The following is a 27,855-nucleotide window of genomic DNA, read 5'->3' as shown; positions in this document are numbered from 1 at the left end:
TGATGATTCTTTATTGCTTTCACAATCTTGAATTTTCAACAGTTTCCCAAAAGCTTGTGAAAGAAACATGGACAAACCATCCTCTGGAATGGAGTAAATGCATGCTTGAAGCCCAAGGCTCATTCTCTGACTGGTTCCATCTGAACATTCCCACCTGGATGGGCTCAGGGGAATTGTGGGAAAGCAAACAGTGCTCCTGGATGGCAGCAGTGACACGGACAGCGCGAGACAGCTCCCGCTGCCCTCCCTGGAAGTCAAACCCAGCCAGCCTTGTCTTGAGCCAGGCTTTGCCAGCTGCTGTGAGCTGGAGACACCATGGCGGGACCGAAGCTGTCAGCACGCTGCCCGTCTGACCCTGGCCCAGGGGGATTTCAGCATTCCTTGCGCTTCCTTCACCTCCCTCCACTCCAGCTTTGTGTTGGGAACCTCATCCTCAGGCTCGGGCTCCTCCCGGACAGGCCCCTGGGGCAGGGCCACCACGATGGGCAGGGGGCCCTGCTCCTCCCGGAACTCCACCACGTAGAGGCTCTTCTGGTCTGCCAGCTGCTGATGAGTCTCCTGGCAGCAGGGAAAGGACAACCAAAACCAGGATGAAAACTAGGACGGCTTTACTTCAGGCCAAAACCTACACATGATGTGGGGCAGGGCAAAAAGGCCCCAAAAAGTCATTTCCCAATAAACAGTTTAAGCACTGTGGAAATGAAATGACTTGTCAGGCTTATCTTACAGGGCAGCAATTCAGATAGCCAGACCTCAGGTACACTGGTCATCCCTACAGTGTCATCCCAGAGGAACTTGCTTCTGGAAAGACATACCCTGCTCATAAACCTCATGCCTGTTGGCAGGAACATCTTTGTGTCTTTATGTAGATATAAATTTTGCTTTGGTAACAGAAAAGTGCCTGTTACTGCCCAGACAGTACATAAAAGTACATTCATAAAGACATGAATGTAACATTATTTTCAATTACACCTGTCCCTTGCCTACAAGGTGTTTTGATCACACTCAACAGTAAATGTTTACAGGTGACAGGAAAGTTTTCCTTCTCAGGGCAGTGAAGAAAACATAACAAATGCATAACTCCAAAAGCAATAATTTATACAGCAGGCCTTTCTTCTGTTTGTTCTGTGGAAGATTCTCAGATACAATAATTAAAAGTACAATGCCAGACTTCCCCCAGTGTGACTGCCCTGAAGCATTGCTAAGCTGGGAGATCTGTGACTCCCAGCAGGCAAAGAGGATCACGACCCCCTCACCTCCTGAGGCTGAACTGATGACATTGGCCAGGACAGGGTGACAGATCTGACAGCTACAGCTCTCAGGGCTGTACTGGGAATGGAAGCAGCTAAACCTTGGCAGCCACCAAAACTGCAAACAAGGGAGATAACCAGGAATTTCCAGAGGGCTGACTCATCCTGAGGCTGCTGTTCAGAGGAAGTAGGATATAATGCTGCATGTTGGAGCTTTTCCATCAATTCCAGGCAGCTGGCTCAGACAGAGACATCTCCATTGTGAGCACTCAGAGGTGGAGGGAACACCACCACCTCCCTGGCTGAATTCAGAGATCTCAATTACAGCAGCAACACAAGCAGCTGGGGCTTCAGTCCTTGCTCAATGAGAACTTGGAGCACAAACAAGCAGCAGTAACCAAACCTGGCCCACAACTCCCTCTGCCCAGGATTTTTCAGTAGTCACCAAAACCCCACCAAATGAAAGCCCAGGAATTCAGATGTCCCCTGCAGACACCTGGCTGTGGAACAGGCTCTTCTACACACAGCTCTTCCTGACTGGACAACTCCATAAAACTGCTGAGGAATGACCTCCTTTGCTGATTTTGTTCGTAAGATCACCTCATTTTAAGCCTGGAATATAAACTGTTTGCCCATAAACTGTTACAACATCCATCCCCTCCTGTCCCCATACCCAAAGGGCACTGGGAGTGCACCCACCTGTAGGCTCAAGCCCCTAAAGAGAGCTCTGGTGATGTTAATCAAGTTTTTGGATCCAGTGACCTTGGCATACATGTCCTTAATGCCAATTAGCCTGCAGAGGGTGATAATGGCTCGGTGGCAGTGCAGGCCATACCCTGGGGGAAAAAAAACATAAATGAGCATTATGTGATTATTTATAAATACACAATTTAGTCAGAAGAGAGCACAGAGATGTCTTCTTTGTTGTTTTTTTACCCAGCATGGTAGAACACACATTAGATGTTGAAAATAGCTCCAGGGGCTGTGCAGAGGCATCACTTCCCTTTTCCTGGCCCAGCAATTGGAATCAGTTATACTTTGTCACAATTTTAGTGGCACAGAGTGAAGGAGAGACAAACATATTTCAAAATCCACCAGCACAGAGGTTTGTGTGTGACCTGCATCCCTCTCATCACAGAGATGGAGATTTTTATCAGCTCCAATGCATAACTGTACTACACTGCCATTAATTGCAAATGGTTTCTTACACTCGCCAGGTTTTAATGGAGGAGATATATTTTTGAAGAGTCTACTTTTGTTCCAGAGAGGTTTGTTTCACATGGCTTAGCCTTAGTGATCTTTAAAAACTGCAGGACAGTCTTGCTGCTGCTGCTGAGTAAAGGACACAAAAAAAGAGAAATACATCCTGGGGACCAAATAGCTGGAAAGCTGCAGAAAAGGTGTAGAATGTTTTATTCTAGTGAGGTTATCTGATTGGAGACCTTGCCAATTAGGAAATTGAGGGAAAAAGAGGAAACCAGAAACAAAATATACAGAGACACAGATCTGAAAGAAACCAAAGGAGATAAGGAAAAGAAAAAAACACCCCCCTAACTGATGCTCTCATGAAACTTCAGGTGCCACTTCCAGGAAGATCAAATTGACTTCACAACCACCAAGGCTGTAAAGGAAGGGAGACCTGGAGTGGGAGGGGTGTGAGAACTTAGAGCTCTGTACAAACCCACCAGTGGCTGGAGCAGGACCAGGCTCCACACCCAGGTAATTTAGGACTGAAGGAATTACATTTAGGAAGAGTGACAGAGCTCCCACCAGTGTCAAAGGGACAAACCCCAATTCTCAAGAGCAAAGCCATGTCAGCAGCAGTAGGTATTTCTAAAGAAAAATGACAAATGATTTTCAACATTTAAAACATGGTAGACTAGACACAAATTTATCAAATAAATACCAGTCACTAATTATGAAAAATTCAAAATTTAAAGTTCTTTAATTACCTTTGTTTTGTTTCTTCATGCGGATTTTTGTGCTTTTAAATTTCACAGAAATGTCGTGGTAAACTGGAGGGGGGAAAAGGCATTACAGATAAATTCTGTACAGATACATTACAGATAAATTCTTTCTTCTAGGAAAGCTTTAGTTAGTGCCTTTCTTTTTCTGAACTGGGAAGCTAGTTTTACTCTCCCCTGACTTCTTTAAAAAGGATGATTAGTCTAGGTAAATTTCTGGAATAGATTATGAATGCTGAGATACCTGTGAATACTATGTTACTATTGAAAAACAGGGAGGTGTGCCTCCAGTGAGCCTCATTTAGTTTTGACCTGAGCTCACATGACACAGTTTGACTCATATTTTTTTAATAATCTAGTTTTTAACCTAAGATTTCCCCACAGGCATCAGCATTCTTGGATTTCCATGCAGAATACTAACAAAAAACTACCAGGAAATATCAGGCTGACCCTCCAGCCCAGTTCTCCCTGGCTGTTGGGTCAGCACACATGGACTGAGTCACAGGGAGTCATCTCTGACACAGCAAGGGGAAAAGCACAGGAGTTCACTGTAAAGAAAAATGCCCTTAACTCAAACTGTGCCAGAAAAGATCTCATCTTGCTTTTAAGAGCCCGAAACAGTATGCATGAGGTATCCAAATTCTAAGCACAGAACCATGGACTTGTTTGAGTTGGAAGGAACTTTTTAAAGGTTGAAATTGTTGAATTGTTTGGTTGGAAGGAACCTCCACAATGAGCAGGGAAACCTGCAACTAGACCAGGCTGCCAAGAATTATAATACAATGCATCAGACCAGAAAAACTTGATTTAACATTTTTTTATGCTTTGCAAGTAGTTGCAACCAGTTCTTGCTGGCATATTCAGTGCTTGGATTGAAAGAATAATACTTACTTGTGTGGTTCTGATACAGGTCTATAAAGTGTAAGGAGCTTATAGCTTTATTCTTTGCCTAGGGAACAAAAGCAGAAAACATTTTTCCCCTTGACTTCTTCTGCTAAGCATTTGCAATTTACCATTATTCAGTTAATTAGATATAAAAAAAGAAAGAGAAAAACAACTTAGGAAAACAGATTTGCCACATCTAAACTCTGTGGAAATGAAGATGTTTGGTCTGGAGAAGAGGAGGCTCAGGGGAGACCTTACTGCTCCCTACAGACTCCTGAAAGGAGACCCAAGTGAGGTGGGGGTTGCTGTCTTTTCCCAAGTAGCAAGGGAGGGGATGAGAGGAAATTGCCTCAAGTTGTGCCAGTGGAGGTTTAGATGGGAAAAGTTTCTCCCCTGCAAGGGTTACAAGCACTGGAGCAGGCTGCCAGTGGAGGGGCTCAGTCACCATCCCTGGAGGTGTTTGGAAGATGGGCAGACAGGGCACTGGGGCTGCTGGTGGACTTGGCAGTGTTAGATCAACAGCTGGACTGGGTGATCTTAAGGGCTTTTCTAACCTAAACCATTCTATGATTATCCTAAATCATTCTGTGATTATCTGTATCAAGACAGGCAAAGCAAACACATGGATTTACTTCTTTGCAAAGACTACAAATCATAACTGATTATTAGGGAAAAAAACCATAAGTGTAGGTATGAATTATTTGTAATTGTCACCAAGTAAAAACAATTCAATCAACATACTTTCCTTAAAGCATTTGTCCTGTCACCTGCCTTCCCTAAGGCAAAACCTGCAAGACAGAAAGAGGCATTTTATTGCTGAGAAACAGATGATGCAGATGCTCTTCAGAAAGAAAACTGGAAAAAAACCAAAGAACTTCACAGCCATGTTTAGCATTTAAATTTCCACTCCATTGCACAGACCAAAAAAACCCAAAAGAAACCAAAAAACCCAAAGAACTTCACAGCCACGTTTAGCATTTAAATTTCTGCTCCACTGTACAGACCATACTCAAAAAGTGGTTCAGAGAAAATCACAGAGACAAACAGTTTAGGAGTTATGAACACCTAACAACTGGATGCCAACTGCTTCTTGTCAAAGGAAAAAAACCCCAAGGCTTAAGCTATTTTTGTGTTTTTGACCAAACTTTGTTTCAAACAATTGAGTAGTGATGACTGCTTCAGACAAAATAAAAAGTCTACTCTGTTTAAAAATAAAGGGAATGAAGAAAAAAAGCCTGGGACAACTTCAGTTCCATCATTTAGGACATCTGGATTACAGTGATAACACATTCCATGAAGAAGAGGCAGGAATTTTTTCAGAGTAACACATCTTTCTGCAAGAGAACCACACCTTCCTCTCTTTACAAGATTTCCTCCACTCCCAAGTGCAAGCAACATTCAGCTGGAGGAACACACGAGGCCTTGAATCTTTCACAGAAGCAAAGTTCAGCAAAACTCTGGCTGACCATGAACACAGCTGTCTTATTACAGCTGCCACAAAACATTCCATCATCAGATGTTACCTTGTTCATACAATAAATACATACATACAATAAATACATACATACATACATACACACAATAAATACATACATACATACAATAAACACATACATACAATAAATACATACATACAATAAATACCTACATACCTGCAGCCCCTTTACCATTCCCAACAGCCACTAAGGCACGGACTGATTTTTTTCTGCCTTCCTTTGCCTTCATACAAAACACATTTCTCACCTGAAGAAAACAAAAAACCACAAAGCTTCCTGTTATTGCACATAGTCCAAATGGGTTGGGTTTTGTTAGTTTGTTGTTTTTTTTTTTTGTTTTGTTTTTTTTTTTTTGTTTTGTTTTTTTTTTAAGAGAATCAAGTTTGCCAAAAAAAAGGTACTGGAGGTCTGTAGTGTACACTTAAAATATCTATACTGTCTTTGTCAGTAGGTAGCATCTGCAGTGGGACACTGGGTTCAAGGCATTAAATACATAAAGGTTGTTAAAAATCCACACTCAGAGAAAAAGTTACCTCATGAAAGTTACCTTTAATGCAAGCAACCCCTCTGCTGTGTTCAGCTGCACAACAGATAATGCCCTCATGCTGCCAGCTTTATGTGTGATTTCAAGCATGATGAAAAAATATGGGAAAGAAATGGAAGGTCATGCTAATATTGAAAAAGTGACACCAATATTGAAGTGCCCTGCCCTCATATTTTAATCTAATTTAGAAGCACTCTCAGGAATTGCTCAAGGTCTGTTGTTGCTCTACACGAATTAAAATTTAGGACTGAAATCTACTTGCATGCTGCAGAAGGCAGTCTCAATACAGAGATGACAGCTGCTGAAAAGGAGATTCCATTTAGGAGAGGGGAAGAAGAAGGAAATAGCCTGAAGCTGAGTCAGAGGAGCTTTAGTTTGGATATCAGGAAAAAGCTTTTCACGCAGAGGGTGCTTGGGCCCTGCAACAGGCTCCCCAGGGCAGTGCTCACAGCACCAAGCCTGGCAGAGTTCAAGAAGCATTTGGACAACAATCCCAGGCACATGCTGTGACCCTTGGGTTGTTCTGTGCAAGGCCAGGAGCTGGACTGGATGGTCCTGATGGGTCCCTTCCAAGTTCGAATATTCCATGATTCCATCAGCAAGTCACTGCTTTACACCCCCCCCTTATATGGTTCAATACATCCCAAAGTGGACGAGAGACAGACGTACAGGTGGGAGGGAGAGCACGTTCTGGGAAAAGGGAGGACAACCTGACCTAGAGAATGCAGAATGTGGCAAAAGGTCACTAAAATGATGAGATAAGGGGAAGAGACTGGTTACTTGTCAGCCCAAACCAGCTTTGGTCTGCTGGGGCTTAGAAATACTTCAGAGTTTGTCCTTTGGTGAACCTGGCTCGTTTGGATGTGCAAACCACAGCTCTGAGGCTGAGGCTACCTGCCTGTGAGTGGGGACCCCTAACACCAACCAGGAATTCAGAATGTGCTGTACCCTTAATTCCAGGTGAGAGACAGCCAAGCAAGGAGCAGCTTAGCCAAGCAGTGGTGTAGATTCATGATGCAGAACTGCAAATAATCAAACTGTACAAATATGTTTGTATTTTTGGCTTTCAGTGTGCTAGCTTTACCCACAGCACCCCTGTTGGAGCAGAACTATAAATAAATCAAATAGCTCCACTGTGTGTGCACTGACTTCTTGCACACTGGGTGAGAGAACCCAAATTTGGGACAACAATCTGAGATCCTGTGTCCATCTGTTCTAGCTCCCCTGGTTTTGTTTATATATTGAACGAAATGTTTATTTAAATACAGACACACAGTTTATATGCTGTATGTAAGACATGACTAATATACCAAGTATCAAAAGATAAACATAGCACATATAAACATCCTTTTCCCTACATGTAATTCATCAGTAAGCTACTTTGCTTGTAGTGCTATGCATCTGAAAGTAATTATTAGAAAATACTTGGTCATGATTTAAACATTTTTACTAAAATTCACCATAGGAAATCCAAACAAAAAAAAAGACCAACAACCCCTCTCAAAATTTCAGTGTCTTCACTACGTACAGATTATGGTTAGGGTTTCAAAAATTTCACCTTGCTTTCATTAAAATAAAGATGCTGTTTAATTCAAGGTGCCCACACATTTTAGAGAGCACTTTGAAGAAATATCAGCCTTGCCAATTGCTTATTCCAAGCTATTTTTCTTTCTTCAAACTCACTGCTGACAAGAACAAGCTAAAAAATCACAGCCCATAAGATGAAAGTGCCTGTGTAAATGGGCTATTTAGAGAAAATGCTAAATAATAATGGAAGAAAAGAGAGTGAAGCAGCATCATCTCCCCAGGAGCATCAAGAGAATACTATTTTTGCTTTGCACACACTTTTATCTTCTGCTGCCAATCTCAGTAGGTATCTGTACAAAAATAGAATCAGCACATCAAAAATAAAGGATGTAGAAATCTCCTCATGGATTATTCCTCTCCCTTTCCAGAATGTGGCAATAAAGACACATGCAAGGAGCTTCTGTGCCACTCTTCAACCAGCACAGCCTCTGGAAAGTGACTGAAACCCAGGCACAACCACGCCTAAGATCAGACTGCCACTCAAGTTAGACTGAAAGCCAAGTTTTAAACTTTGAGAGCAGATGCAGCACATGCTCAACCTAAATCCCAGTGTACCTCAAATTATCAGTCTCCTTGTATCCAGCACCCAGTGGTGAAATGCTGCAAACCCAGCTTTCTTTCTAGAACTGAGGGAAGAGCAGCACCTCAAAACCAAAATGAAACCACCTCAAACATCTGTCCAGAGGTGAAATAACAATGTGGAAGCAAGTTACACTCAAAGAAAGGCTGCTACACATTATTATGCTTTCAGCTGTTGCACTTGGTTTAAAAAAGGGTCAAAATCCAACACTTCCTGTGAGGTTTTGTTTCTGTAAAAGCCAAATGAATGACTGGCCAACTTTATTGCCCTTGGGAATCCCTCCTTTCTAGAAATCCTATTTTAGCCAAGATTTCTAGGAACCTGCCACCTCCAGGCCACACTCCTGACCCTGCCACTGTTTTGTGCTGCTATGCAGAGAAATGTCTGCACAGGCTGATCCCCTCAGGGGACAGCAGCCTCTGCTCCCAGCAGCTCTCCAAGGTACAAGGGGAAATGAGATCAACTGAGAGCAGGGTGCAGTGCTGAAAGAAAAGCACTTCCATGCCAGTGAGCCCAGACAGGGTCAGGGGCACAGCTAAAAGGTTTGGGAATCCAGTTACCTAATAGAATTGAGCAATCAACTTGTTAACAAAAGCCAAAGCCACGGTAGCTACATCATGTGCCCATCAGCACTCTGTGCACCAAGGGTGGAGCAGACTGGTACCACAATGGCAGAACCCCTCCCAGCTGCAGTGTTTGCACTGAAATGGTTCTTAACCTTCACCCTCAGAGCAGGAGATGCTCTCCCCATCCCAGCACCCTTACAGAAAGATGGGGATGCAATCCCACACTGAGCCCTGCAAGCCAGCACAACAGAAATAACAACACTCACACAAAGACAAGCAGCACTAATAACCTTGTCCTGCTCCTCTCTCTCTCCTCTCTGTGTGGCCTCATAGTACAGCTCCCAGCTGAGTACACACCCTTTGGACTGAGCCCCCAGTAATGCATCCTCAAAGTCACTCTGCAGCTGAAATGGCTTCATTTCCTTTTCAAAGGACGGGCCATAATTATGCCCAATTAAAAGTCACTCAAAAGCTTCTGGGTGTTCCAAATGTCAGTTATTCCTTCCATACAGCCTGCCAGGTAAGAGATAAAAATCATTCAACAGAACCAGTTGAGGGTAGCATTCCTAAACTCTACTTTTAGGGCAGGCCAAAATCTTTTGAGTACTCCCAGAGTATCAGAAAGAGTGCACAGCTCTGACCTCTCATGTTTTCCTGTCACAGGTAGCTCCAGGTGCTATGTTAAAAGCTGTCTGAAATTGTCATTGCCAGTCTAAAGACACTGTCAGCATCATCTAGGGAACAGAAGACTTCCCTGTATTCTAAAAGCAAAATTTAGAGCCTACAAATACCCCAAAAGTACTTCTGAGGCAACATCTCATTAGAAGTAAATTATGACTCAAAGAGTATCCTTTATACCATATAATTTTTTAGTCAAGGTTGTCAAACAATGGATCTCAGACACTGTAATTCATGCAGCATTTCTTTCTCACAAGCCTTTTATTTGCACTCTTTGCAAAAACAGCTTCCAATGACTTATAAAGGGAAACAAAGGGGTTTAGCCTGTGCATTAAAGAACATTCTTTTTGTCACAAGTAACAAGTCTACCAAGCTGAGTCAAGAAGAGGCCTGATGCAGGCAGGGAAGGACCTTCCTCATGTCAGAGTGACAGCAACAAGGCAAACAAGGCGTCCAGGAAGGAACAGGAGCATCATGCAGCCACTGCCACCCAGAGCTCTCTGTCCCCTGCAGCCACCATCCCTTCATGCTGTGTTTCTGGCAGCTCCTCAGAGCCCCATAACTGATGGCAGTGGCACAGATGACATTTCCAGGCTGTGTGACATCAATGACAAAGGTGCCTCCCAGTGCCACACCTGCACTGCAGCAGAGGAGGAAGGAGGAACACTCTGACTCTTGGTTTGGCAATTGTTTTCCTCACAGCTATCAGTTATGAACAAGGAACTTTCCAGTTAGAAACCTGATTAATTGAGTGAAGAACTAGTGAATTCCTGTGCTAGATGAGTCAGTACAAAGGGGATTGAGTGGTTGGTTGTTTTCCTGCCTAGCAAGCTCATGAAGTGAACTTTAATTTGCAGGTTATATTGCTCTGCAAATCTGAGTGATCCAAATGGGCTGGGACAAGAACACCTAATGCTGCTTTGCATTCTGTAGTTCAACACTCAAACACAAATCTCTGACTGTTTCTGTTGGTTTATTTAAAAATGCTAGTACCATACCTGAACCATCTGGCTCAAAACCAGACCTATTCTGACACTGGAAAGGTTGCACTGACCCTGCTAAAATGGAGCTGTGCTTGCACAAAATTCTTCAAGTTACCTTCATCAGAAACAGGCAATGAAAACAAAAAAACATGAACAAACCAGCAAGTGATCACCAAGATCACAGTTTCCACAACTGGTAGGAGGCAATTTCAGTGTTGGACAAAACCCTTTTGAGATCTGTCTTTTGCAAAGGGCTTTATTTATAACTTTATCTTCTCCTTTAGAAAGTTCCCCTTAATGAGAGACTCAGAGGGCCACCAACCTCATGCTCTGTGCCTTCAGGCCCTACTGAGCCAAGGTCTCACTTTCTAGTTTTAATTGCACTATAAGGCAATTACTATTAAAACACAGGATGTCATGTAGGCTACTTTTTTCTTCTGTGTTACCATGCTCATTTTGGAGAAAAATAAAAGAAAAATTCATCTGAGGGTTGATGACACATGAAATGAAACCTTAAAGTGAAAATAATAATGGCACATGTCAGCTGCACCTGTAGATTTTAATTACCACTGTGATTATATTATGTTAGAACACCAGTTAACCATTACCATCAGTTCTATTTAAAGAGATTGTTCTTATCTCTAATATATTAGTAGAACTAGAAATGTTGCCTTAGGCTGGTAGGGAAAGTAAGAAAAGTTAACCCAAGTTCTCTATGACAACTTTAGTTCTAGTTGACATGAAAATCTGAGCTTGTCTCTATTTTTCAGTCAGGAGAAATCAAATTACAGTTTTTCTGTTTCTACATTATAAGAAAACACTTTAATAAGCAATTTCTCTCTTTGTTTAGCAAAACAGCACAGCCTTTTCAGTAGCATAATCACAAGAAAAAGGGCCTATTATACCTTTGTTCATAAGGCAGTCCTTTAAAAATGGCTCTGAGTTTCTTGCTGTGAAGCACAACTTCCCAGCAAACATTATTTTAATCTCCTGTACTGTTGTGAAGGCAAATATAATGGAAAACACATCCAGAAATAGCAGCATGTCTCTCACCTATTTAAACCAGGAATGCTAAAATGATCTATTTATTTCAAATCTTGTACTTGTTATCAGAAAATTGTAAGACTCAATTATCTTGAGCTCACTGCTGATTTTGAACAGAGAATTTTTGCTGCTGTTATCTTTCTGCAAAAACATTCCACTTTCTCAGATTATCACAACTGTGGCAATCTCATGTAACAACAGAGCCCCAGCCTGCTTTCAAAAGCTCTTTTATTACTCAAATATAATAAAGCATTGAGACAGATTCCTGCAGCACATGGAACCACTGCAGAGCAACTCAGCTCTGCTGTGTGTAAATAATTCTGCCAGTACAGCAGGGCAAAGTCCCCTGCTCTGGCACCCAAAGTGAGAGCCAGCTGTGACAGCAGCATCCAACATCCTCTGCTCTGCCATGGGCCCCTTCAGGCAGCAGAAGGCACTGCCAGCTCAGGGCTTGGCAACAAAAATCACTTATTTTAGAAACAATTCCTGTGCAATTCCATTTTTACAAATGGCCTTCAAACACAGACTCAGCTAAAGGCCAAGTGCTCCAAATGGTCCTTGCTGTATCAGTCAAAGCCCATGGTGTGGTCCAGTCCCCTCCAAAAACCCACTGAGATATGAAAATGGGTTAACAGGTCACAGATTTTGTCTCCCCATCCCTTCTGAGAGATTACCTAACTTGTTTTGAAAAAGCTCCAATGACAGACATTCCATATACTCCCAATTCATTCCAGCATTCAAATTCCCATTTGCAAGTCATTCTTTATGTCTAAATTTACCTTGCTTTTTATTTATATCCATTGCTTTTTATCCTTACAGCAGACATCTAAAACAGTTTACATCTTTCCCCTCTACAGGATTAAAAAAAAAAACAAAAACAAAAACAGAAACCAACTCATGATTTTTAACTACCCAGACTGAGATTTCAATACAGCATCACTGGTTTTTTCCACATCTCAGGAGGTACCAAACCCCACTGCCACAAGCAAAGATTTGGATTTATCCAGAAAACACTCAAGCCACTGGATAGAATTCCAACTGATGGACATCTCAGCAAAATGCAGAAAGATAATCAAGGGCAAGGAAACCCATTTGCACATTTACCAGAACAGGAGAGAAGCCTCAGATGCTTTTCTGGAGTACAGCTGTCAGGTAGCTCAGCTTCTGACTTGCCTGGTTATTCTTTTAACTTTCAGACAAGGAGCTGTTGTGAATCAGGCTATTTTGTTAAGAAAATGTTTCTCTTAGCCCTTCTCTCTCAAATGAAGAGCCAAGGTAACTCACTTTCTCATAAGTTGTGCAGCTGAAACAGAAAACCAGACTAATTCCTACTGCTACCATTCTGACTTAACAAAGACTTGTTAAATAATTCCAAGGTCAATATAAAGTAGTTATAATTCTTCAAAGTCCCTGGAAAGATTTGCAATGCTTACCTCAATGACTCTTGTTTCAAAATCTTCATAAGTTTCTGTAGGGAGAAAAACAGAGTGTTACATTTCCTTGGGTTCCTTGTCTATCAGTACACCCTCCTGTAGGTGGTACAAATATGGAAGGACACAACTTTTATGGAGCTGTAATTTATAAAGCAGTCTCAGCAAGAAGCAGAAAAGGTAAGATAATTTGAACCAGCAGTGTAAACTGCCTTCTTCCCTAAATAACTGCTCTGAAACTGCAAATAAACCTCAAATTTCATATATACAGAGCAAAAGCTGTAAATAATTAACATCACCAGATGGATCACTTCCATTATGACTAAAATATTATCCAAAATTTTTTCAGAATATTCTGAAGCTTTTATCATATAATTAACAGGGATTCAAAGAGATTTGGGGTTTGGATTAGATGACCTGATAAAAAGCCTCTTCCAACTCAACCTTTTCTTTGATCCTATGGAAATGCAAGCATTTCTGTATCCACACTTTTGTGAAATTCCAGAAAGGGGAGGGGGAGCATGAAAAAAACCAATATATGACTACTTCAAATAACCATAGTCCTTACAAACTCTTGCTTTTCCAACTCACCCCATAAACAAGAGTATTTCAGTATAACACAGGAAACCTTTACTTGGTGTTGTTACAGTGAGATTTTGGAGGAAAGCTTAAAAGGCTGTAATGGTGTAGAACTGGGGCCTCAGTCCTTGACCAAACATTGGTTTATTATTTACACAAAACCTCCAAGATGTTTATAAACATGATAATCTTGGCACAGTTTAGAGATCTGTCAGTTTAGAGATCTGTCAGGCTGCACAAAGCAGATTTCTAGCTGACAGTAAGGATATGAATCCCAGCAGGCACTCTCTGATCCCTCTGAAGCTCTTCAGGTGCTGAAGAAACACTGCAAATCTGGGAGAAAAGCAATTTGATTTCAGAGCAGAAAACACTGTTCCATCTGCACTCCTAGCTGGCACAAAAGTGCCACCAGGGAATCCAGTCATGGCACAGCCTCAGGCCAAAAGGATTCTTTGGGTTTGGCAGTTTCAGGTCTGCTCTTCCTATCACCTTGACATTGCTTTGCACACAGGGATTGTCCCAATTCCCCTGCAGAATCATTAATCCTCTGAATAGAAAGAAACTGAAAGAACTGTGGGGGCCTGAAGACCCCCAACATTTTTAGCAGACTAAAAGGAAATGAGTGCATGCTAACCAGAACCTGCTTTTTCTCAAACTCATCTATAATACAGGCTGACAGCTTCATTCTCCTACTTTGATTGCAGTGCTCTTTCCTCTTTTTGGCAGAACTTGATCTGACTGGAACAGGCTCCCCACTGCCAACTTTAATGCAAGCAATCCATATCAGTAGTACCAGCCAAAAGCAAAATCAAGGCAAACACCAGAAGGTAAAGTTGACAAATGCATAAACACTGTTTACAACAGCTGTCACTTCTTTTAGTGGGATAAACTCAACACAGTCTTGTGTTGAGAGTATGGAACTAAAACCATGGCACTTCCTTGACCTGCTACATGTTCCACCACTGACTTATGGGGAATTTGGAGCAATTAATATCTCAGATCTCCTATTTCTACATTGACAGATTCAGTGACAGCTGGCCAAGTCCACTGCCCCATCACTGCCTTCCATAGAATATTTGCTTTTAGGGTAACAAAATGAAATGCAACAGTGCTAGAAAATACCACCTCTCTTTCTTAGCTCCTCTTACTATAAAAGTGCACAGAAAGATGTCAGTAAGCAGTTTCACAATAAAAACTCAGCCCAACAGGAACTGACAAGTCTTTTTCATGTTTAATTAGTTGAAAAAGATTAGGTTTCTAAATGTTAAAGCTATGATAGAATCTCTAGTAGTCTGAATAACAGCACTGTAAAGAAGTCACCTCTCTGCTGTACATATAAAAGCTCTAGCTTCACTATATTGAACTACTTAGGAAATAAAAAATAACTTTTATAGTTATTATGGTAGTTATTTATTGCAGCTTCTTCTAAAAGCTACATTCAAACTACATAATCTTTAACCCTATTTCATTATTTGAACTAGAATTTCAACAAGATTGATTTATCCCACAGCATCCTTTAAGAAACTATAAAAAAAACATGACTATACTTCATACTCAAGACAATTGATGGTGGACACAGAACATTTCCATCCTTCAAGACTCCTGGAGCAGTCTGACAGAACAGAGTGCTCTGTAATACCACATAAAATCATTGTCTGTAATGGAACAGAACAGTCTAACAGCTGCAGGAAATAAAGCAGTGAAATTTTAACAGATTTCACTGTGTGAGCTGTACCTGCTCTTTGATTTAGCTTGCTTGTGTGTGGGCCTGGAACAAAGTACAGAACCAATTTTCATTCACTGAAAAAGTCTGGATCTCATTTTCTCCAAGCCTCCCCTCAGAAAGGCGAAGGGAGAGGCAGAAGATAATTGGTTTTCTTACCTCCATTAGGACCAGGGTCAGGAGGATCCAGAATGACACCTCCCCAGCACTTTCCACTCCATCCTCCCTCTCTCTTAATTTTTATTTTCTTTTTCTTCTCAAATGTATCTCTCTGCTGAATGATTTCAGACTGAATTCTCTCTCGTTCTTCTTTTTTTCGTTGGGAAACTTCCTGCACTTTCCCAGTTTGCAGCACAGGAGCATTAAGACCAGGCCAGAGGAAACCAAAACGTCCTTAGAAATAACAGAGAAAAATTATGTTTTGCTCCAAGTGAGAATTGCAACTCTGCACTCAGGAAAAATGCAGCAAAATGGAAAATTCTCACATATTTCAAATGCATTCTATGATGCAGAATTTGTAACTGGAAAAGCAAAACTAACATTAAATAATCATATCAAGACTTTTTTGTTTAAAGTCAAAAAATATCTCAAGCAGTTCTGGCATCACAGAAAGGAAATTTGTCCACTTATGAAATCAAGAAACACTGCACACAAAAACATCAAGATGTGTTTTCAGCTTTGTATTTATGATCTACCTTCACCAATCTCCTGGCCTCTATTGAGATTCTTCCTTAGCTTTTTCTTCTTCTTCTTTCCTCTTCCTTTCTTTACTCCCACGCCAGTCTCTGCCAAAGCTCCTTTCCATAGCTGATCAGCTGTCACTGAAATGAAAAACAAAACTTCCTTAAGTTATATTCAAGTACAGCTTACACTGGAAACTGAAGCAGAACAAAAAATAACCCCAAACTTGAAACCTGCCTGATCTTTGCTTTGCTGGAATTTAAACTGTAGCATTACTGCCTTGCCAAGAAAGTGATTTCCTACTTTGTGCATATGTATTTGGTGCAGAGATGTGTCTCTACTCATGATTACTGCACTGAGAGAGGCCCACAGCCAAGGGCATGTTTTTTACAAGGTTTTTCAAGAGTGATTTAAGGACAAGTAACCAGTATGGTATTCATTTCCAGGTCATGAAAAGAAAATCATTCATTAGTAACTCAGAGCAGCAATACCTTGCAGTACTTATCCAAGGACATTGATCAGTGACAGTCAAACCACCCCTAGAAATATCCAAGGGCTACCCTGCTTTAAAATGCACAAAACACAAAAAATTAAGCAAAACATAAACCTACTGCTTTTCACAATTCTGAAAATATAATGTCCCCCTTATTGCCTGTGTGAGTGGAAAGGAAGGTAAGGAGAAGGAATACAAAACTGTTAAACACTTTAACAGCATCATCACAGAGCTCTGGCTCTGTCAGGCCTCCTCAGGCAATGGCTGTGGCCAGGACCATGCACTGCCTTGGGGCTTCACCCAGCACAGCAGAGCAAGACTTAGGAAACAAATTCAGTGATTACTTGCAAACTCCCACTCACCCAGCTGATGGCAATACAGGATACCACAGCACCTTAGACCAAAAAAAAAAAACAAAAAAACCAAAAAACAAACAAACGAAACAACAACAAAACAAAACAAAACAAAAAACTAAAAAAAAACCCACAAAAAAACAAAGGCAAAAACTATACCAAAAAGAAACTGATTATGTGAAAAGATGCCATAGATAATACTTCTCAGAATCCCAGGATGGGCCAGGCTGGCAGGGACCACTGTGGGTCATCTGCTCCAACCTCCCTGCTCCAGCAGGGCCATCCCAGAGCACAGGGCACAGGATGGTGTCCAGGTGGTTCTTGGCTATCCCCAGTGAGGGAGACTCCACAGCCTCTGGGCAATCTGTCCCAGTGCTCGGGCACTGCACAGGGAAGCTCTTCCTCATGTTCAGGTGGAACTTCCCCATTGTCCCACTGCTCCATTGTCCCAGTGCCTCTGGACAGAGCTGGTCCATGCTCTGGCCCCTCCCTGCAGGCACTGGCAGACATGGATGAGGTTCCTCTCAGTGTCTCCTCTCCAGCTGAGCAGGCCCAGCTCCCCCAGCCTCTCCTCAGAGCTGAGGGGCTCCAGTCCCTTCCCCATCTCTGTCCCCTCTGCTGGACCCTCTCCAGGAGCTCCAGGTCTCTCTTGTCCTGAGGATGCCAGAACTGGAGCCAGCACTCCAGACTGGCCTCCCCAGGGCTGAGCAGAGGGGCAGGATCACCTCCCTGCCCTGCTGGCACTGCAGCTCCTGGTGCAGCCCAGGGTCCCCTTGGCCTCTTGTCCCCAGGGCAGGGCTGGCCCATGGACAGCTCCTTGTCCAGCAGCACCCCCAGGTCCCTCTGTGCAGAGCTGCTGCCCAGCAGGGCACCCCAGCCTGTGCTGGTGCCTGGGGCTGTTCCTGCCCAGCTGCAGGACCCTGCCCTTGTCCTGTTCAGTTCCAGGAGGTTCTTCCCTGCCCATCTCTCCAGCCAGAATGCAGCAGCACCACCAAGGTTCTGTCTGCACACCAATGCCATTGTGTGCTTGACCCAGGGGCAGTGTAAATCTTGTCTTCTCTGATTACAAACTGATTTTGTTTATTTAAAGAAGAAAAAAAAAAACTCAGTAAAAACTTTTAACCAGGGGAATTAAAATAACAATAGAATCGCTACCACTTTCCACTAGCAATTAATTATTTTCAGAACAATGTGCTTGAGAGATCCTGCCCCACAGACTGGAAAATGCTTTGGAACTGGGCAAGCTCTGCCATGCTGACAACACAGTGAGGGACAGAAACAATCCAGGATGCCCAGAGGTGCCACTGAGTGCCCAGGTTCATTTTTGTACTAAGTTTGTGGAAGGTATCAAGGTGGCACTTCCAAGAGTTTGACACACACCTATTCCCTCAAATATCTTTTTCCAAGTAGAAAACATAAGTGATTCCTTTTTGAGAATCCTGAATCCAGCAATCAAAGCTCAGCACACAAGGAAGGACACACAACTCTGCAAGTCCAGGGAGCTACAAAACAATATTACCTCAAGACAGCCAAGAGCAGATGGCCTCCAAACTCACCACATACCCAAAAAACATGGGTTATGAACAGCTCAACAAGGCAAAACATGTAACAGGGATTTTGGCTCTACTGCAGACAAGTGCAAATATGTGTATTACCGACCAGCACAAATGCCCATGGATAACAGCAAAGTTTATTCCACTTCTCATATGCTATGAGGCAAGAATTGAAAAGCCTCCTGGGTAGGCTTTAGTCCCTGTAAAAAAGATGTTTTTGTCTGAAATTACATGCTCTTTTCTAGACATTCAAGTAAACCCCAATGGCCAGAGGTTTGGAAGTTAAAAAAAATCCCACAAACAGCCGCTGCATCAAATGGCTTAAAACCAGTGCTGAACTGTCAGCCACTAAAAGCCTTCCAGCTGATTACAACACACCAATGCAGGTAGCTGTGAGCTAAGTGTGTGTGTGGGAAACAAAACCAACAAAAAACCCCACCAAAACCAACAACAACTTACATAAAAATGCATTACCTCCCTAGTGCATTTTTTTTGGAGAAAAAAAAGCAAAGTAAGTAGGTAATGTGTTTTTCAGTAAATTATGCTAAGTTAACTACGGGGCTGTTCCATTAGGTGGAAGGCAGATCATCAATCCTGTTAAGCTTCTTAGCTGATTCAGAAAACACTGTGTAACTAGCAATTCTTTTTTAAAAATTATAATCCTGCTAGCCTGTGGAATCATAATAAAGGTACTCACATTTTTCTTTGCAAGGCTATTTTTAGGCTGGAACAGTCCCTCAATCTGCAGTTTGGGTGACCCTATAAAGGGTCAAATACTGACAAAAGAGGCTGCAGAGGGGCAGCAACAAGAGAAAAGAGCAGCTCTGGAGCTGGTAATATATGCCAAAAAAATCCTGCTCTTTGAGCTGCACTCCAAATATACATACAATCAGATCACTTTAATTCCAATAGAGGGAAGTAGCAAAGGTCACAGAGTCAGGACATTGTGTTGCACCAGCGGAGAACATTCAATGGCAGCACATCCATGAAGAACAGGTCAGGCTGAGTCAAGCTTTGGCCTCAAGCACTGCACAAATCCTGACAAAATTAGAACCAGATGAAAACATTACATTTGGTCCCAAAGTGCAGCTCATCTCATCAGTCTACAATAATACCATCATGTGTTTGGAAAGCAGCTGCATTTAATGAAACACATCAGAAGCCTGCAGGCTGCTGAGTTCTTTATAGGATGGAGGTATCACGCTGATTTTAAGACAAAGTGACAAGAATGGGATGTGAAAGGGATAGGCTGTCATCAGGAGCACTGCAGTGCTGGGGATATTGCTTATGACAGACAGACAACACACCACTGGAGAAAATAAAAATCTGTGTGTAAGAAAGGTCAGTCTGACTTGGCAGCAAAGCACCAGTGCACTGCTTTCACACTTGTGGAGATGCTCTGGAATTAACACTACAGCAGACATGCAGTGTCTTTGAGATTTATGGGCTTATTTTATTTTGCATTTGTGAAATAGGATGTTGCATGCATTCCTCAGGAGCTAAAATAGAACCAGTCATAAAAGCCACTGCACATTTTTAGTCAGTTACCCAAAAGCACAGAGCTACTGAGTGGGGGGAAAAAAGTGTCATCTTTAGGATTTTATTTTATAGACTAGAAAAAGATCCACTACTGAACTGAGCTGAAAGCATGCTTCATGCAAGCTGATCACTAACAACAGTAAGTCTGTGTGACATCACTCCATTTTTGCTTAATCTACACAAAAGATATTTGTAATATTCTAGAAAGGATTTGGGTTTTTGTCTTTTTATATTATCCCTGAATAGCTGGAATGAGACAGGTAATTATCAGATTAATATTTGGCCACACCTCAGTAAACCAAAAGTATTGAAAGCCCCATCAGAACCCAGTATCCTAGATACTCATTAACTGAGATTAAAATCAGATTTCTTTGTCTCCTGGAAGACGAGTTCACAGCTTGCTGAGCATACAAAGAAAGACAAAGAGCAGTAAGCTGGAAAACTGAAGGGAATAAAAGGAGAAGAAAGAATCACTTTTGTAAAGCAGCTAAGTAGGCTCACTTCTTTCCAATACAAGTAATCTTTCCCTAAGGTTTTTGGTGACAATAGCTTGTGGCATCACAGCAGCAGAGATAGAAAGACATTAATATTGGCATAATAAAAAGAGTAAATAACTGTTATAATAATCATACTTCTACTTACAGTAAACAGTGCCTCAGTGCACTGCTGTCCACTAACACCATTACATTTGTGCACCTATATTACCTAAGGAACACAGTAAGGTCTTTTCAATCACATTCTCTTCCAAGTTTCAGCCTGGAATATCCACTTTTATTAACAGATGAAATCTGAGAAAACACCAATTTCCACCATCTCCAAACAAAAACAGGATTTAGAAAAAAATGCTTCATGCATATGAAATATGAATGAGCAGAGAATGTGCTGCTCCATATTCTACTACCAATTTAAGGATAAATTACAGTCCACATACAGCTGCTTAATGACCACAGTGAGACATTTCTTCTTGGATGCAGACCTTTAACTTCATTAATTTACTCCTTTTACTTAATCCAGAAGTTTAACACACTTATCTGGAACCTGGAGACCCACACACTTCCTGATTTGAAGGACTTCAACCTTGGTCTCCCATTTTCTGCAGGAATGTACATCTCTCTGTTGTTTCACAAACACCATTCCAAAAAATAATTTTCTGCTTTCAGCTCCCTTTCCACATGTACTTCAAAGATTCCTAGGAGAGAGGCTGGCACAGAGCAGGCCACATCAACCACTCTAACCAGGATTTGGCAAAAAACTGCAATTTAAGTAGCTAAGGTGAGGAAAAGGAGTGATCCTAAATCTAAGCTTATGATGTCATATTCTCTCTCCAGCACCTTACAAAATGTGCCTGACAACAATATCCTTAACTACAAAGCATTTAGGGTAAAGGTGCTAGGAAAAAACACACACAGAGCAGCTGTCTTAAGAGCAAAACCTACAACTCAATGCAGTGGCTGAACATGACTGAAATAATTCAGATGTCATTTCCAATTGAATGTATTAACATTCAACTTCAAGCTCAATTCTTATGAGTGGCTGCAATCATTCTCACAATTACATTAAAACCCACTTCCAAAACAACAGCAGTGAACCACCCAAAACAAAGATGGAGTTTGACTTTATCCACCTTAATCATCTTCAGCTGAACTCATACACTGCTCAAAACCTGTCAACTCAGTTCACACCATCTGTTATTCCTGAGGAGTTATGTTTCTAATGTGTTTTCCTCTTAGCTTTAAACATGGAAGTCTTTCATTCCAAGACCTACTCAGGCTTTGTAAAGTTACTTATGGAAAATGCTTAACTGCTCTAGATTGAATCCTCTCCTCCATGATTCAAAAGGGAATATTCTGCAGATGAAAATACAAAGAGATTTATTAATGAGAGAAAAATGGAACAATGGCATTCTAATACCAGAAGGATCATTTTTAACATGTGAGATTCTACAGCAGACTCATGAACATCAGTGTGCCCATCCCAAATGAGAACTGCTGTTGCCACCTGACCTCTGCAATGCCACTGTCTGCCATCATATGACATCAGTTTCCTGATCTCCTGTCTAACCCTGGTCCATGAGCAGAAAACCATGGGTCTATAAGATCAATAAAAAATGAGACAGAGTGCCAGATTATTCTTATTAAGTCACCACACTCAAAACATTGTTTTCTTCAAAGAAAGATCCTTTCTCAAAAGAGACCTCTCGGATTTTAAAAATGGCAGTGTGTGATGCATATCTGAAACTGAGCTCTGCTGGAAGAGAATGAGAAGACAAAAATCTCCCCCTCCCTGGTGAGGCCATTAAAAACCAGGGCTGCTTAAGCAAAATACATTCTCCTCTTTGCCATTCTGCCCCCAGCCCCTGCAGATGGCATCTTCTGAGGGTATCATCTGTGAGCTCTCCAGGGCTTTCCACAAACCTGGGCAGCCCTGAGGACTCTGAAGTGTTCAGTCTGGACAGCCCTGCTGAGTCCCACAGCAGTAACTGCTGCAGCATCATCCAGCTGCCAGAATCTGGGCACTGGAAATGTCTCACCAGGACAAGGGCTACAGCAACACCACCAAAATCAACATGAGGCCATCCAAGGGATCACTACCATGGGACAGATATAAAAATGGTTTTAGATAAAAGTTAACAGGTTAAAAATAAGAACTGCACATACCTGGTATGCTTCCACTGAAAACTTAAGCTCAGTTCTATTTCTCACTGATAGAGGGATTTCCACAAGAGTGAAACAGGGAAAAAACCGTCATCTACCACCTAACTTTCTCTGTTTGATTTTGGTAATACAAGTCTGAAGCTCTTGGGGATACCTACTTATTCATAGTAATTTAATAACATTGTTAAAAAATTAAAAAGCTCCAATTATGTGGATTGCATGAAAATATTGTTTAGGTGGGCCTGCAAATTTGTTGACACATAAAGACATCTATAGTCTAATTATTTTTTTCCCCAAGATAGAATGGGAAAGTTTTGGGCACTTCCCTCAAAATCCAGACACAAAACTTGAGTCCTGATAGTACAACAAAACCTGGAAAACATTCCAAAAGATGCATTCACAGTGCTGCACTGTCATAGGAAATAACCCCACTTAACTGCAAGCCCTGAGCACACTTCCACAGTGCACTCAGATTAGAATTCCACGTTTTCTAAAACTGGCAATTTGTCACAATGTCAGCAGAAGCTGCAGACCTGGGATTGTCAGGTTGATTGTCAGTCTCAATTCAAACCCTGAATAAATCCAGCTACAATTCCAGCGTCTGAGAAATTGTATTTTTTTTCTTTATAACATTTCATGAAAAACCAAGGACCTTAAATGTGGCTAGTATATGTTGCTGTAAATGCTACTATCTTTTGAAGGTTGCTTTGATATTAAAGTTTTCATTTTTTATTTTTAGTAACTATCGTGTCTCAGTGTCATCAGATGGATAAGGAGAAGAGAAATTTCAGTGAGGTTTCTGCAAACTAAACACCTTTGGCTTGGTTCAGTTCCTCAAAACGAAATGAAAATCAGGTTAAATGTCTTTGAAAAGTAATATCATAAAACTATCAAAATGAATACTGTAAAAAAAACCCAAATCAAATCAAAACCCAATAGAATTGTGCCTCTCCTGGTACAATTAACTATAAAGCATTCAGTCCCCTTTCTTTTGACTAAAAGCAATTAACTATTTTTCAACATACAGACAACTCTCTTGTAAAAGGAAAAAAAAAATTAAAAGCAGTTCTATATATGTAATTCTTTACATCCTTAATGCTGAAACATCAAAACTCTTCTTATGGTACCACTGATAATGACAAGTGCAGCTCTGTAATTATTTATCTGGAATGCTCCCACTTCAAGAAAAATTCTTTGTAAATTGAAAAAGTAAGTATTTTTAAATTCTGTTCATGGAGTAAGACATGGCTGTCAAATTGAATAATTTATCCCAAGGAAAATTCACATAAGACCATAAAAACATGGTACAAAATGTCATTCAGGAGCAGCCTCAAGGAGCAGTGGAAGGTGTAAGAAAGGTCACAGAAGTGCCTTTGGAACAAGATGCTCTTTAAGGCCCTTCCTACCCAAACCATTTTGTGATGCCATGACTGGCTCCCAAGGGTAAATAATGGAATCACCTGTGAGTTAGACAGTCTAATTTTTATATAGTCCCAGTATCAAATAAAAGCTCTTTATCTCACATGCACTTGGATACATAACAGATGATGAGAAAATCATGCCTGGGGTCAAAGATAATTCCTAGGGCTGGGAGGCAGCCAATGCAGTAAATGAAAACTGAACTGCTTCCCATGGTCAGGAGGCTGGAAAGGGGAAAGAATAAGCCTGGAGTAAGAAGATAATTTTACATTATTTCATTAAAAACTCACTGAAATATGTCACAGGACAGGAATAAATCCCTGTGTATGTTTTTGTGTCAGAGTTGAAGGAGAAAGCTACCTAGGTAAGTATCAGAGACAAATGCCTAGAGTAATTGCAATTCCTCCTATTTAAATGAATTCCTTCTCTTTAAACCAGTCAAACCATTAAAAATAAGAGTTATGTTGAAGGTGCAGATGACCCTACCAACAAGAGCCTGGTGATATTGCCCAGGGAATGATGGAAGATCATTAAGCATTCACTAAGGAGAGAGAAAAATCCAGTCACCCTTCCCAGGCACAAAGCTCTGTCATTTGGCTGACATTTCACTTGACAGCTACTCCACATAAAATGGTCACATCTGCATTTTAAATGTTGCCACTTCTGAAGGAACTGCACTGCTAAGGATTTGAGTGATTTCTACTGTTTGTATCCACTTCATTTGCATTGTGAAGATTTTGCTTTTTACTTCTGTAAGACAAAGTGTTCTTAGAATAACTGTACTTTGAAATACAAAACTCTGAGTCTTCTGAATCTCATGGCTACTGTCTCTGCTTCATACATAAAGGAGGTACACTTTCATTTTTCCAGGTTATTACACCTCATTAAATAAACCAATAGTTTTAGGTAGTTTGCCTAAATAGATCAAATTTTACTAAACAACACAGATGCCATCACAGCAAATATTTCTAATTCAGTCATTTAACCAGACATCTGGAAAAGCTCCTGGTAAAACAGAGCTCATCCAGAGCTTGTGAGTATGAATACAAGGCTAATTAAGGAAATAATCTAACCTACAAATCCTAATCACGCTGCAATCACTTGTGGTGCTACATGTTTAATTTAAGATAAACAAAATAACAACAGAGGGTGGCTTCTTACATATTCTCATCTTGCTCTGCTTGTCTGAACGAGTTCTCCCTGCAGGTGGCATCCTTAGAAAGCCTTTTCCATGCAGAGCCTGCAGCTCTCACTGCAGCCTTTCCCAAGCCTTTGGAGACCTCTCCACCCTCAATTACTTGGAACCAGTCAATGGTCAAAATGTACAGGATAAGATGAGCAGCAAGCCCAGCCTGACTGGTTAACCCCTACTCTTGAGCAGTTGTAAAGAAAGCAAATGCAGTATTCTGCACCCAGGTGTTGAGAATGGGAAGAGAGCACCAAGAGAGGCTGATTCTGCAGAGCTCTTAAATTCTGTGGATCAGAAATAATCAAATTTTGACTCTCTAATTGCTGCAGTTATCTCTGCCAGAGATTGTGTCCTTGCCATTTCTTCTCTCCCCATGTGGGACAGGAATAGGGAGCACAAAGCAGGTGGAAAAGGCCCCCAGGTACCTCAGCTCACAGCTCTGAGTGTGGATTTAAACAGCCAGCACTCCTCAGCTATGGCAAGCATGGGGGAAATTCCTTTAGGGCTGAGGAAAACACAGCACCAGAGCAGACAATCTGCAGGGTTGTTACCAACAGGTTTTGTGTAGCTCCCTCTTGCATTGCAGGAATTTCATCTTTGAGGCAGCACAGCTTGAACAGCAGGCCTTGCCTGTGGCTCAGAAATAATTTAGGAGATAAACACACAATTTAAACTCTGAATAAAGGCCTAGGAAACAGAGGGGAAGCTGCTCCCTCCTCCCAGCCAATGACATACATTAGATGGAGTCACTGTGACACAAAGCAAGCCCTTGTTTGCTACTAAAAGATGATAAATTGATTTTGTGCACACACTTCTGTCAACACCTGCAGCTGCCACCGTAATCTCAGGAAACACAAAAAGTCAGCATACACAGATTTTCATGTCTCTCCAAAGCAGAGTTTTCTTTCCCTCTCCTGACTGTTCCAGTTAGTAATTTTTATGCACCTCAGGACTTACCGGTATTGAAGAAGCTGCTTTTCCTGCACTGCTCCAGTGTCCCAGTCCAGGGGGCAGAGAGGGAGCACCGTGTCTGGAGAGCCCATGCCAGGCTGGAGTAGGAGCTGCAGCTCCCTGCCACTGGCACAGGAGCAAACCCTGGGGACAGAGACACACAGGTGTTTATAGACATTATAAAGCACATTATAGCACATTTCCTTCCTTAAAGCTGTGGTTTCTGCAAATACAGGCATGGGAAGGGAAGCCAGGGATTTTCAAAGGGAATCAGACTTGAACCTTTTGTCTTGAAGTGCAAAGCAGAATGTGGGAGGGAAAACACTGCAACAGAAAATGTCACAAAGAAGGCACTCTATCTGGCTGATAGAGTGATTTTAATAAATTATTAAGAAGTAGTTGCAGCCTTTTATTTTTCCTGGCTAACCTGCAAGAAATGCTTGGGGTTTTTTAAGGATATTCTTGTAACTAGACTGTGGAAATGTTTCTCTTCACTAAGGAAAAACCACCAGCCTGTTTCTGAGCCCTTCTTAATGTTCAGGCTCTAATATCACAGTTTGGCACCATTTCATTACAGATTGCCCTGAGGATGAAAAGAGACCTGAAATTCATTAACTGCTGAGGTTTGGCTGAAGAAAAGAAAGGCCAGAAAGTTTCCAGAGGACTGTGGAAAACAAAGATGCTTGTTCCCTTCCTTCTAAGTATACTTTAAAAAATAATACATTTTAGTTTCAGAAAGTGACTGAAGAGGATCCATGTGCCCATGGATGGGGATGTGCCCATGGATGAGGATGTGCCCATGGATGGGGGGGTGCCCATGGATGGGGGTGTGTACCCATGGATGCCTGGCTGTGCCCATGGATGCCTGGCTGTGTCCACGGATGCCTGGCTGTGCTCATGGATGCCTGGCTGTGCCCATGGATGTGTGGCTGTGCCCATGGATATGTGGCTGTGCCCACGGATGCCTGGCTGTGCCCACGGATGCCTGGCTGTGCCCACGGATGCCTGGCTGTGCCCATGGATGTGTGGCTGTGCCCATGGATGTTTGGCTGTGCCCATGGATGTGTGGCTGTGCCCATGGATGTGTGGCTGTGCCCATGGATATGTGGCTGTGCCCATGGATGTTTGGCTGTGCCCATGGATATGTGGCTGTGCCCATGGATGTGTGGCTGTGCCCATGGATATGTGGCTGTGCCCATGGATGTTTGGCTGTGCCCACGGATGCCTGGCTGTGCCCACGGATGCCTGGCTGTGCCCATGGATGCCTGGCTGTGCCAAGGATGCCTGGCTGTGCCCATGGAAATGTGGCTGTGCCCACGGATGTTTGGCTGTGCCCATGGATGTGTGGCTGTGCCCATGGATGCCTGGCTGTGCCCATGGATGCCTGGCTGTGCCAAGGATGCCTGGCTGTGCCCATGGAAATGTGGCTGTGCCCACGGATGTTTGGCTGTGCCCATGGATGTGTGGCTGTGCCCATGGATGCCTGGCTGTGCCCACGGATGCCTGGCTGTGCCCATGGACAGATGTCCGTGTGTGCCCCCTGATCGCGCTCCCCTCGCCCTGCGGGATCCCCCCGCCTCCCTGCGGTGCCGGTGCCCTCCCTGCGGAGGCTGCCCCGGCTCCCGCTGCCCCATCACCTCTCCAGGCCGCCCGGAGCGCGCCGCGGGCACAGGCCCGCCCGGCCGCCACCACCGCCGCCATGCCGGGCCCGCGC

At 42.3% G+C, this 27,855-nt stretch overlaps 1 protein-coding gene across 1 annotated transcript; it reads right to left on the bottom strand.

Annotated features, from left to right (window-relative positions):
* MRPS5 (mitochondrial ribosomal protein S5) lies at positions 1–27,855 on the bottom strand. Its single transcript, XM_058801984.1, has 11 exons — positions 27,779–27,855; positions 26,148–26,285; positions 16,005–16,130; positions 15,469–15,702; positions 13,011–13,045; positions 5,752–5,842; positions 4,841–4,887; positions 4,106–4,163; positions 3,203–3,265; positions 1,950–2,086; positions 1–558 (listed from the first exon to the last, which is right to left on the bottom strand). Exons 1-11 carry the CDS (start codon positions 27,840–27,842, stop codon positions 334–336), a joined length of 1,218 nt encoding a protein of 405 aa, XP_058657967.1. The 5' UTR covers positions 27,843–27,855; the 3' UTR covers positions 1–333.

Source organism: Ammospiza caudacuta, chromosome 3 (genome assembly GCF_027887145.1).
Source record: "Ammospiza caudacuta isolate bAmmCau1 chromosome 3, bAmmCau1.pri, whole genome shotgun sequence".
NCBI classification, from domain to species: domain Eukaryota; kingdom Metazoa; phylum Chordata; class Aves; order Passeriformes; family Passerellidae; genus Ammospiza; species Ammospiza caudacuta.
Note: the sequence above shows the minus strand (reverse complement) of the source record. Positions and strands in the feature narration are given on the sequence as shown.